This window comes from Muscardinus avellanarius (assembly GCF_963383645.1).
Source record: "Muscardinus avellanarius genome assembly, chromosome: 1".
In the NCBI taxonomy this organism is placed as follows: Eukaryota; Metazoa; Chordata; class Mammalia; order Rodentia; family Gliridae; genus Muscardinus; species Muscardinus avellanarius.
Genome location: NC_137786.1, coordinates 50,424,474 through 50,438,080, shown reverse-complemented (window position 1 = coordinate 50,438,080; position 13,607 = coordinate 50,424,474). Strand labels below are relative to the sequence as shown.

The window sequence follows — 13,607 nt, the reverse complement described above, 5'->3', positions numbered from 1 at the left end:
TCTTAGAAAAAAAAATCTGTTATCTACCCAGTTTTATGCTTTTTTTCTCACAGTTCTAGTATTTTCATAGCAATAAGCTGAAATGAAAAATTTCACTCAAATGATATTTACATTTGCTTGCTGGGAGCTATATAACATAATACCTATAGCTACTACATGTAAGGTGTCATGATATGCTCAACAAGAAGCAATAGGTCTACATGTATGTAGTTGTAAAACCCAGGTAATTTATCTCACCTTTCTGGACCTCTTATTAGATGCTCTATCTAATAATGGGTGTAATTACAGTGTCTATCTTACAGAGTTGTTGTGATGATTAAATATGATAGACTTTGAAGCAATGGCAGACTACTAGGCACACATGTAAACACCTGGCAAGTATTAAGCAGAATGTAAGATAGGTGTCAGTGTTTCAGCTAAGGTTCTTTTCGTAGCTAATAACAAAAGCTAAGGCGAGCTAGATTTCATGTACTGAGTAAAGTAGTTACTGAACACTTGACTATGTGCCAGGTGCTATGCCATTTGAAACTCAGACTTCCAGTTCTCCTTCCTTCAGAAAGAAATATTATTTGGAACTGGAAAGCTCTTGGAAACATGGATGTTCTCTCTTTCTCTTTCTCGACTTGTATTTGCAAACTGGTTTCCATTTTCTTCTCTGTACATCAGCTTTTTCGCAATAAAACTTTGACGGTAGGTTGAAGATGGCTACTCACAAGCTTCCATGTTCTGTTCCATTATGTTCATTCCTGTTACTGTCTCAGTCACAAAGAAAGACAGCTGCTGCCATTTTATCTCTCTTCAATCTTTTATCTTAATTTCAGAGTCTTAAGATAGAAATAAACTATCCTTCCTTGTCTAAACAGGAGGTCAGTAACAGGGTCATTTTGAGTTGAACAAATTTTCCAAATGCTATCTACAGAAGGTATTATCCTCACGCTGGGCGTGGTGGCACATGCTTGTAATCCCAGCATTGGGAGGCTGAGACCTGGAGGATCACAGTTCGAGGACAGCCTCAGCTACTTAGTGAGGCCCTCTGCAACTCAGTGAGACCCTGTTTCAAAATAAAGAATAAAAAATAGGGCAGGGGGTGTAGCTCAGAGGTCAAATGCCCCTGGGTTCCATCCCCAGACCCGCAAAAAAAAAAAAAAAGGTATTATCCACAATGTATAAAAGCAGAAACTAAGTCTGAAAAGTATATTACTTTCTGGAGTTCATGTAAGTAATGAATCCAGAAGTAGGCTTCAAATCCTGGGTTGTCCAGGTGCAGGGTCTGTACATGAGAGTGGGTGCCTCCTTAAATTTTGCATTCTAGGAGCTCTCCTTGCTTCACTCTACATCCATCTTTGCTAATGCTTCAAAGTTCTTTTAGTTATACATGTGTTCCCATACTAAAATCTGTCACCTTTACAAGTTACAAAGAAATTAAATGTTTTTTTTTTAAAAACTGATAGGTTCAGGCTATAAATTATTTTCTTAAAGAGAAGTATGAAATTATATATCTCTCATTAATTTTGTATTATCATTTAACAATTTGCCTTCCAGAAAATTCTGCCAGTAGCAGAAACTTACCTTCCCATTCTGTTGGGATATCCCCTGCTTCATAGTCTACTTCTTTTTTATTTGGTGCCTCTACAATCCTTTTCTCTCGAATAGTTTGTCCTGTAAGAAAAGGAATTAATACATCTTTTAATGAACCTATGACATAATAGTATATGTACTATCTTCCCTTTGAAAATGCATATCCCTTCATATGGTTAAAGAATTAAGTTGCAAAAAAATAATATATTCTATTTAGGATTATACATTAGAAAAGGCAATTTCTAAACAATTAGAAAACTATTTTTTCTACCATAGTATATAAAATTAATTTTGGTAGAATACACCCACATTTTATGTAAAGAAAAAGAATAACCAGTTGATCCTGCAGGGCTGGATCTAATAAAAACATCTGAATAATGTATAATGCCTTCAAACTCACAAGAATGTATTTCAGAGGTGCCAACAGCTGCTGTGACTACTCACGATAGACCGTAAGACCTTACTTCCACTCTTTACCCATACTACATTGGAAAACACAGGGAACCAAGCCATGAGTTGGATTCTGTGGAAAAAAACTGGTAAGCCTCAAGTATGGTGTTTCAAGTGAGAGATCAACATAAAGAGTGGGATGGTAGCAATATAGAAACAGGAAAGCAGAGAGCATAATAAAAATGCTAACAAAGATCAACAATGGGACAGAAATGCCTACATTCCTCAAAAATAAAAAGTTGATCCATTCCCACTTTTCTAAGGAATCTCCACACTGATCTCCAAAGTAGCTGAACTAGTTTGCACTCCCACCAACAGGGGAAACCTCAACAAAGCTAGAATGGAAGGGCAGGAGAGGAAGAAGGCCGAGGTTGATTAATGGAGGAGCTACATTCAAATATGCATATAAGTATGAATGTAGCATGGTCAACCTAAACACATGTCATTGTTGGGAGGGGGGAAGAGGAAATAGAGGGGAGAGGGCACCAAGCACAGTCTGAATGTATGCTATTTTCAATATGATCCACATGAAAATAAAAAATAGATAAAAGGTTGATTAGTACCTATTTTAAGTTCTGATAAAACTATCTATCATTTCCTTGTTTTTAGAAAGTCTTATTATATCTTCAAATCAGTTTTGTCAAAATGATGGCTTCAAAATATTTCAGGTCACTCACTAAGAAATAGGAGTCAGGATTTGAACACAGGTCTTTATACTCCAGCTTCTGATACTTAATCACTAAATTATATTGTCAGTCTTTAAGACATCCACAAATGTTATATCTATTGACTACTAAAATATAAGAGCTAAGCTAAAAGCAGAAGAAACTGCTATTTTTAAGAAAATTAAAAATGAGTTTATATCTTTTTTATTTTATTGTGGTACTGGAGATGGAACCCACCTCTGAGCTATACTCCCACACCTATTTTATATTTTATTTGGAAACAGGGTCTCACTAAGTTGCTGAGAGACTCACTAGGTAGATGAGAATGGCTTCGAACCTGTGTGATCCTCCTGTCTCAGCCTCCCAAGTACTGGGATTACAAGCATGTGCCACCACACCTGGCATAAGATATATCTCTTTAAAAAATAAAAACCATAGCTGGGTTTGGTGTCTCATGCTTGTAATCCTAGTATTTGCAAGGCTGAGACAGGAGGACCATAGGTTTGCAGCCAGCCTCACCTACTTAGTGAGGCTCCCCACAACTTAGTGAGACCCTGTTTCAAGTAAAGGATAAAAAATAGGGCTGGGGATATAGGTTAGAGGGTTTAATCCCCAGTACCTCAAAAAATAAAATAAAATAATAAAAATTCCTCTCATTAGAGTATTTTCAGAACATAGGAAACACAGTTCAAATAATTTAACATACCAATCCTAAAACAATCAATATTCACTAAACATTCACTGAAGGAATTCTGAAAAATACAAAAATTGTAAAGGAATAAAATTAATCTATAACCCTACCACCTAAATTATCCTATTATTAACACTTTACACATTGTATATACACAGATACATACACATATATTTATAAAGTTAAAGTAATATATTTTTCTTGCCACACAGAAAATACTTAACTTCTCATGTCATTATTTAATATCTTAAAATCAATATTCAGTTTCTCAAAATGTTCTGATATTCTGAAAAAAAGGAAGTTCCTGTAAAAGTCTGTTAACATTTCTTTTGTTCAAGTGTGTTTTAAAATGTAAGGACAAAAATAAAAGACTTTGCTTCTTTGAGAATGCAAAATAAAGCAAGTTAAAAGAAGACTAAAGGAAAATGTATGTCATTTAAAGAATGTGTATCAGGTATGTCATGCAAAGTAAATTTTACAAATTAAGAACAGAAATTTAAGATCAGAGGAGGAAGAGTTGTAAAGTTCAGTGACCCAGTTAATATCCTGGTCGTCAAAGGAATTCTTTGAGAGTTTTAACTCCATCATGGAAAAAATATTTCCCCCACCCTCCTCACCCCTCCATTTTTTTTTCTTGTTTCTGACCTAAAAGAAAAGAAGATGAAGAAATACTGGGGATAGAAAAAAATGCTTTGAGGAATTTCGGTTACCAGGTATGTACCTTCCAGAGGAAAATAGGTTCCTTAAAGATTCCAAGCCCTATTGGTGGAGGGAGAAAGCCCAGGTATCCTTTATTCTCAGATCAATTATGTCAGAGGTTAACTGGATATGTAAAAGCATAAAATAATGGTAAGCTTTTTTCTAAAATTTTCTGTTTTAAAAAATACAGTTATTTTTGGTAAAAAAAAAAAGGAAAAGAAAAGAAATACACTGGGCCCTCCCTATAGCCATGGTTTCTGTGACCACAGATTCAAACAACTGATTAAAAATACTAAAAAACAAAACTGTATCTGTACTGAACATGTACAGACTTTTTCTTGTCATTATTTTCTAAGCAACAGTATAACAACTATTTATATAGCATTTATATCATGCTAGATATTATAAGTAATTTAGAGATGTTTTAAAGTACATGAGAGGCTGTGCTTGGGTCATATGCAAATATTATGCCATTTTATAAAAGAGACTAAGCATTTGCAGATCTTGGCATCTGCAATAGGTTTTGGAACCAGTTCCCCATGAATACTGAGAGAAGACTATAGTTTTTATATTAAAATATAATGGATTTGTTGTCCTCTTTAAACAATAAGCTTAAAATTCCCATTTGAGTTTTAATATAAGTATAAATACATATACCATAAAAAAGTTTAATTTTAACAACTCTGACGAGTTTAAAGTGATTCTGAGACCAAAATGTTAAGAACTATCTACACCACTGGGGGAAAAAAGGAATCTAAAAAGCCATAGGACTAAGGATAGACAGATGGACAAATAAATTGAAGAGATGAAAGCACTCTTGTCTACTACAATGCTAAATAGTAAATATGAAAAAAGTGTCATGGCTGAAAAAATTATTTTATAACCATCATGGTAAAAACTGGTTCTGGTAGGAATTATTACTGGAGATGGGGATGTAGATAGTTGGTAGAATACTTGCATTGGGTCTGGAGGCCCTGCATTTGATCCTCAACATTGCCACACACACAAAAATAGAATTAGTAATGAAAGGGGATTATCTTTGTTTTTATTTGGAAATAATTTCCTCTGCCTCTGCATATTGTGTGTGTGTTACACATATAGAGTTGAACAAGGCCCTGGACAACAATAAAATAAAATAAGATGAAAATAAAAATGGAATAAGACATAATTTTAAAACATAGCTGTGTTCTATGCAACAAAGAAAAGCTTCAAGAATCTAAAGAGAGCTTACAGACTCTCTTAGCTGGCTACTTCTCTGATAGAGGACTAATATCTAGAATATAAAAAGAACTTAAAAGACAACACTAAAAATAACAAATAACCCAATCAAGAAATGAACAATTGAAGTAAACAGACATGTCAAAAAGAAGAAATATAAATGACCAATAAATATAAGAAGAAATGTTCAACATCATTCGCAATAATGGAGTTGTAAATCAAAACTACACTGAGATTCCATCTTAACCTCAATTCAAATGGCAATCATCAATAATACAAACAAAAATAAATACTGGTGAGGATGTGGGGCAATACTAATTCTTCTGCACTGTTGATGGGCTTGGAAATTAGTGTAGATCAGATCTTCACTCTGATCTACAGCAATGTAGATCAGAGTGAAGATCCTTCAGAAATGTGGGATGGACCCACCATACAATCCAGCTATACAACTTCTGGTTATCTTTCCAAAGGGATTTAAATCAGAATATTACAGTAATACATACACATCCATGTTCAGAGCAGAACTGACAATAACCAGATCATGGAAGCAAACTAGATGTCCATCAACAGAAAAATGGATTATGAAAATATGGACTATACACACAATGGAATCCTATGCAGTAATGAAGAATTATGTCACTAGCAGGAAAATGGATGAACCTGGAGAATATTATATTAACTGAGATGAATCAGTCACAGAAAATGAAGGGTCATATGTATTTTCTCATGTGTGGAAGCTAGGGAGTAATTAGAATACAAGAAAGATTTGTTAGATAAAGTAGGAGAAACCCCAGTGGAGTGATGAAGGAGATCTAGGAAAAAATGTGGGGGGAGAATTAATGAAACACTTGCATTGATGTTATTTACATATGTGAAATTATCAATGCCTATCTCAATATCATGTGTAGAGAAGGGATGAGGGAGTAGGTAGAGGACCTAGGGGGAAGCTCACCAAGTGCTGTGTGCATGTATGTCCCTATCACTTTGAACTACATTATGATGTGAGATTACAATGCTCCAATAAAAGTATATTAGAAAATATGGCTGGGTTAACAATTATAAGATTATTGTTATTACCTACAGGTAGTGCTTTCTTAGGGTGAGTAAGACTGGTGCACACGGCAGGAGATACCAATGGTCCTCAAGAATAAGAGGGCCACCAACTCAGGCAACTTTTTCCCAAGACCATTGCTCCTTCTCTTATGTATCCAGACAACCAGGGCAGGTATTTTGGCAGTCTTTTAAATTTCAGAGCTTCTGAAATCCTATATATGAAAGGGATTTTTCTTCTACCACTATGAAATCAAAGTTAGAAGGCTACTTTGGCTGTGACCCACAATTAAACACAAACCTCAGTGAGAGTTTTTAACCAGTTGTCTACTTCCAGCCTAACAGTTCCTACTAGTACAGCAACATTATGTGGAAGCCAGAAGTAAGTGTGTATGTGTGTGTGTGTGTGTGTGTGTGTGTGTGTGTGTGTGTGTGTGTGTGTGTTTTGGGGACCAGGTCTAAGTCAGGCGTGGTGATGAATGCTCTTAATTCCAGTAATTGGGAGGCTGAGATAGGAGGATCTCAGGTTCACAGATAGCCTCAGCTACTTAGGCCCTGGGCAATTTAGAGAGACTTGTTTCGAAACAAAGAATAAAAAATAGGGCTGGCCGGGGGTCTGGGGGTGTAACTAGGAGGTAGAATGCCCTGGGTTCCACCCCCCACCCCCTACCCCCCCCAACCCCCAGTACTGGGGAAAAAAAAAAGGTCTCTAGCTAGGTTGCAGACAAGTCTTGCTGAATTGCTGAGGCTGGCTGCAAACCTGTGATCCTCCTCCTAGCGTGTCTCAGCCTCCTAGCGTGTCTCAGCCTCCTAGTGTGTGCCACCACAAAAGAGGTGACATTTTGAGGATTGCTGCTCCCTTGTAAATAGCAAGTTTTAGGTCTTTGACAGAAGGTCCTGGCTTAGAGCAATGGTGATGAAGTAGGCAGGATGATCAGGGTATGATCTTTCGTGTCTGACTTTTGGTCCCTTACCTAAGTGGCAGTAAGCAGTACAGTCATGTGATAATTCTAAATATAAAAGACCAGAGCTGAGCGTGGTGGTGCACGCTTGTAATCCCAGCATTCGGGAAGCTGAGACCCGAGGATCGCAGTTTGCAGACAACCACAGCTACTTAGTGAGGCCTTCTGCAACTCAGTGAGGCCTGGTTTCAAAATAAAGAATCAAAAATAGGGCAGTGGATGTAGCTCGGAGGTCGAATGCTCCTGAGTTCCATCCCCAGACCTGCAAAAAAAAAAAAAAAAAAAAAAGACCAGCCAGGCATGGTGAAGCACGCTTGTTATCCCCGCGCTTGGGAGGTTGAGGCAGGAGGATCACACAGGTTTAAAGCCAGCCTCAGCTACTTAATGAGGCTCTCAGCAACTTATGAGACCCTGTTTCTAAAAATATTATAAAAATAGGTCTGGGAGTATATCCTGGAGGTAGAAACAGAAAGTCCCTGGGTTCCACCCCCAGTGCTACCATAAATAAATAAATAAATAAATAAATAAATAAATAAATAAATAAATAAATAAATCCCAAGTTCTGCACACAAAATAGAGGCTTAGAAGTGTCCATGCATAATGTATGAAAGTGAGGGCTACTGAAAACCAAGACCCATAACTACATGTATTAGATTTGCACTTTTAAACTTTGCTACTCTGAAGAATCGTAAGTAAAATGAATATGAATTATGAGTACCAAAATAGAAATTCGTACACTGAAAGCCATTTTTACACATGACTTAAGCATAATTTGACTGAAGTTACTCAGATGCAGCATCTTTTTATTAAGAGACTGCTATGTACCAGGCAATGTTTAGCTGCCTTTCATATTATATCTCTCATCTTTAAAACAACCTTTTACAGATTAGGAAAAAGAAGACTGGAGTAATTCACTTATCCAAATATATACAGGTGATTAAAGGAGTATAGCTGGCATTTTAATAAAAGCATTTTCCCGACTCCTAAGTGTAAGCTCTTTTCATTCAAGATTTTAAAATTAGCATTTACAACGCCGGTGTGTGGTATAATTACAGATATTCAATTAAGACTAACATTTTATTAATAACTATCATGATAAAGCTGCTATTTTCCCATAGTGATTAAATGAAGCACTCCTAAACTGGGCATGGTGGTGTATGCTTGTAATCCCAGTACTTAGGAGGCTGAGACAGGAGGATCGTGATTTGCAGAAAGCCTCAGCTACTTAGTGAGGCCCCCTGGAACTCAGTGAGATCCTGTTTCAAAATAAAGAATAAAAAATAGAACTGGGGATATAGCTTGGAGGTAGAATGCCTCTGGGTTCTACACCCAGTAACACACACACACACACACACACACACACACACACACACACACCCCGAAACACTCCTGCTTGGAAATGTGATGATTCTATAATTTGACAAAACCTACATATATTTATATGAATATGAAAGGCTATCTCAGTAGGTCTCATCAGGTAAAACCTTTTTTCTTAAGCAATTAAAGCGTCCTTAGTGATAAGCTTTTAGAATTTAAAAAACTGCTAACTAGTTCAATGGATTAGATAAAGGTTTATTAGATTCCCATAGTTACAGTTTCTCATAAGAAATATAAGCTTATTTTATGGTAGAAAATCTGAAATTACATAAAAATGCTTGGTTGCCAGGTGTGGTGGCACAGGCTTGTAATCCCAGCATTTGGGAGGTGGAGACTAGAGGATCGCGGTTTGCTGATAGCCTCTGCTACTTAGCAAGTCTCTTTGCAACTCAGTGAGAGAACCTGTTTCAAAAGATAAAAATAAAAAAGACTAATAGCATACTAATATTCTTTTCCTTAAACCTGGCTTCATTACTTTTTATTTATTTATTTTTATTTTTTATTTATTTTTTTGCGGGTCTGGGGATGGAACCCAGAGGCATTTGACCTCTGAGCTACACCCCCTGCCCTATTTTTTATTCTTTATTTTGAAACAGGGTCTCACTAAGTTGCAGAGGGCCTCACTAAGTAGCTGAGGCTGTCCTCAAACTGTGATCCTCCAGTCTCAGCCTCCCAAATGCTGGGATTACAAGCATGCGCCACCATGCCCAGCTACATTTTAAAAGTCATAAATAAGCTGAGCGTGGTGGTACACACTTGTAATCCCATCATTTGGGAGGTTGAGACAGGAGGATCATGGTTCACAGACAGCCTCAACTACTTAATGAGGACCTTTGCAACTTAGTGAGACCCTGTTTCAAAATAAAGAATAAAAAAATAGAGCTGAGGGTGTAGCTCGGAGGTGGCATGTCCCTGGGGTTCCATCTCCAGTATCAAAAAAAAGTCATAAATAAAATTTAAATCTGAAATGACATATGAAGAACATTAAAATTTGAGAAAAAATGAAGTTATTGCAAATCTGTGTATGTTCCCCAGAGATAATACACTATTTATTATTAATCCTCCCTGGCTCCAATGAGGTTTTCCTCCATTATCTGGAGTCCCTCTAGTATCCTAATTACTCCCTAGCTTGCACACATTAGAGAAAACATATGACCCTTTACTTTCTGTGACTGGCTAATCTCACTTAACATAATGTTCTCTAGGTCCTTCCATTTTTATACAAATGAGATCATTTTGTTCTTCAGTGCTGAGAAGAAGTCCATTGGTGGATAATGTTATATTTACTAAAAACATGTTATTCAATCAACAAATATACAAAAATCTACTGTACTCATTTAGGCAAATTTACAATAAAAGTTAAACAAGTTTTCTAATATTCCTAAGCCAAGCATATAAGTCTTAGGAATGTCTACCATTTTACTTCATTTACTTTCTTACCATTATAATGGTAAGAAATACTGAAAATAATGTTTTTGTTTTATTTTGTTTTGTTTTTTGCGGGTCTGGGGATGGAACCCAGGGGCATTCGACCTCTGAGCTACACCCCCTGCCCTATTTTTTTATTCTTTATTTTGAAACCGGGTCTCACTGAGTTGCAGAGAGCTTCACTAAGTAGCTGAGGCTGTCCGCAAACCGCGATCCTCCAGGTCTCAGCCTCCCGAATGCTGGGATTACAAGCGTGCGCCACCACGCCCAGCGAAAATAATGTTTTTTAAAATAAAAAATCTTGATCATTTATTTTTCAAACCACAAAAAATTTCTGATCCCCTGAAAAAGTACATATGCTATTATGTTGATCTTGCCCTCAAAGTGGTGGCACACACTTGTAATACCAGTGCTTGGGAAGCTGAGACAGGAGGATCAGACAGGTTCGAAGCCAGCCTTATATACTTAGTGAGGCTCTCAGCAATTTAGTGTGACCCTGTTTTCAAATAAAGTATAAAAATAGGTCTGGGAGTATAGCCAGGAGGTAGAAAAGCCCCTGGGTTCCACCCTCAGTACCACACACACATAAAAAAAGAAGATCCAAATGATAAATTCACAACAATTTATAGTTAATGAAATGTGTTCACTCTGAAGAAATAAAAGAGAATCAGCCATTTCAAGTTTTTATTAAAGTGTAGGAATCAGTTTTTGAAAGTTTCTATTCACTTAATATATTCTATACTTCTCTTTAAAGCTAAATTTCTAATGTATAAAGTTGAGACTGTTTATAGTTGAGAATTTGAATACTTAACAAAATATCACAAGAAATTAACATTAGGTAATTCTGCAATAAATAAATCTGAATTATGACATGTCTTAAATACATAAAGAAAGGGAAGATAAATTTTTAAAGCCAAATTAAATAGCCTCTAAGATATATCATATAGAAATTCCAGTTTTTTGCCGGTCGTGGTGACTTATGCTTGTAATCCCTGCACTTGAGAGGCAGATACAGGAGGATCACGCTGGTTCGAACAGCCTCGCTGGCTTAAGAGACCCTGTTTCCAAAAATAAAAAAGTATAAAATAGGTCTGGGAGTATATCCTGGAGGAAGAAGGGCTTCCAGGAACCCCAGTACCACCAAAAAAAAAAAAAAAAAAAAAAAAATCCAGTTTTTAAAGATTTTTAAAATAAGAGGAAATTTATGAAATTTATGACTGTGATTGAAAATCTTCATTTTTAAGGACACTTTCTAACTAAAACAAACAAACTCCAATCTGTATATGCTTAATATAAAGGGCATTTACATTTTTTTCTCTCAAGGTCAGCAAACACTGAAAGTGAGATATAAACCAGTATAATAATGCCAGGTGTGGGGTGCATATCAGCAATCCCAATACCTGGGAGGCTGAGACAAGAGGCAGGTTCAAGGTCAGTCTCAGAAACAAGTGAGGCTCTAAGCAATTCTGGGAGACCCTATTTCAAAATGAAAAGGGTTCGTGGGGTAGTTTGGAGGCAGAATGCTCCTGGCTTCAGCCTCTAGTACCATAAATAAATAAACAGCCTGCATGGTGGTGCACACCTGTAATTACAGACTTGGGAGGCTAACACAAGAAAATCTCAGCTTTGAGGAAAGCCTCAGCAACCTAGCAAGATCCTGTGTCAAAACAAAAAATAGCCGGGCGTGGTGGTGCATGCTTGTAATCCCCACACTTGGGAGGCGGAGACAGGAGGATTGCTCAAATTTGAAGTCAGCCTCACTGGCTTAAGAGACCCTGTTTCCAAATAAAAACATAAAATAGGTCTGGGAGTGTAGCCCGGAGGTAGAAGAGTTTCCAGGAACTCCAGTACCACCAAAAATAAATTAATTAATAAAAATAAATAAAAATACACCGGGCGTGGTGGCGCACGCTTGTAATCCCCGTGCTTGGGAGGCAGAGACAGGAGGATCACGCAGGTTCGAAGCCAGCCGTGCGCGCTGGTTTAGGAGACCCTGCTTCCAAATAAAAAATGTAAAAATAGGTCTGGGAGTATAGCCCGGAGGTAGAAGGGCTTCCAGGAACCCCAGTACCACCACCACCAAAAAAATAAAAATAAATAAAAATAAAAAGGGTTGGGGGTATGATTCAGAGGTAGAATGCTCCTGGGTTCAATTCCCAGTACAAATAAAATAAAAGAAAATAACAAAAAATAAAAGAGACCAGTATAACCAAGTTTTTGATTTTCACTTTCTAAATCCAACTTGAAACAATTTGGGCTGTCAATAGAGAGGCAAAAAGAGAAATGAAAGGAGTTAATAAAAAAACATGGCAGAAAATATTACGAATAGTTAGTTATAAAATTATAATACATATAAAGTTTGTGCTTAGTCTAAACTGTGTTTTTGGATTTGAAATGTGGTAGACAAGGCTTATTACTTATTTCTACACCCAAACAATTTCAGAGACTTTGACTTCTATATCCCACAGTTTTCACAGATATCAAGGACTCGTTTATCATAAATCATAAAAGAGTCATGAACTACACTGTTAGCTACTGTTACTAATTCACAGAATATATGACAGTTTTAAAATATGAACAGTTTAATAAAAATAGAGTGCATTCAATGGTGCATTGGTCTTAATTTTTTTAAATTGTACTTATTTATTTATTAATCCATGAAATTACTAATACCCTTCATTAATCTATTTAATTTAGTTAACCACCAGACATCATTTATCATTAATGAATAGAAAGCTATTCTGATACAAAAGAGATAACATAATCACCTAATGAAATATGATAGTCATCAGCATAATAGGAACTAAACTAGTATTTGTGAGCCAGATTCTTAAACACAAGAATTGAGTTCAGTTCATACCAAAAATGTTCACTATTTTAAAAATGTCTTTAATAGTTTAAATCTATAAAACTATATAAGGCGAGCTTCCATGGTCTAGAGCACCACCCACCTTTTCTCCCCTCCCCTCCCACTGACGTACCTCTTCACATTCCTTATAGCCTATTTCAGATCAAGTTTTGTACTCCTGAGGTTCTAAAATCCATCCATGAACGTAGATTGGCTCCCTAAACAAAACCAAGATCCATGAATGGCAGAAAGACCATCATGTATTTGCTTCTTTCCCTCCATTATCCTTCAAGAAGTTAGTCAAGCAAGCTATCACAAACGAGTACAGGTCCATACTCTAAGGAGGTATAAGCCAATTTCAGCTGCTGTCTAAAAATTAAGGCTGGATTCTGACTTAGGTTTCATTTCCAATGTGTACATAGAGTAAGTTCAGTAAGAAATCATTCACTTTGGACCTAGAAGTCCTTAGAGAAAAGAAGTCTGAATGGCAAGAGGATGATACTCTTCAATTCACTTATCCTCAGGAGGCATGTGTCACTAGACAGGCATTCTTAAGGTAGTCGGAGGCTGATCACAAGCAAGATAGTAAAGAAAATTTCAGCAACAGCAATTTATATATAGCACCAAATTATTTTAGGCAT

The 13,607-nt window shown here is 36.5% G+C and overlaps 1 protein-coding gene across 1 annotated transcript in view; it reads right to left on the bottom strand.

Moving 5' to 3' along the window:
- The window catches only part of NDUFAF2 (NADH:ubiquinone oxidoreductase complex assembly factor 2), a gene marked incomplete at both ends in the record, with an annotated part of 168,503 nt that overhangs the window by 50,050 nt on the left and 104,846 nt on the right, over window positions 1-13,607 (bottom strand). The window contains one exon of the mRNA XM_080701027.1: window positions 1,570-1,659. Coding sequence (XP_080557153.1) covers window positions 1,570-1,659 — 90 coding nt within the window. The remainder of the gene's footprint in view (window positions 1-1,569; window positions 1,660-13,607) is intronic.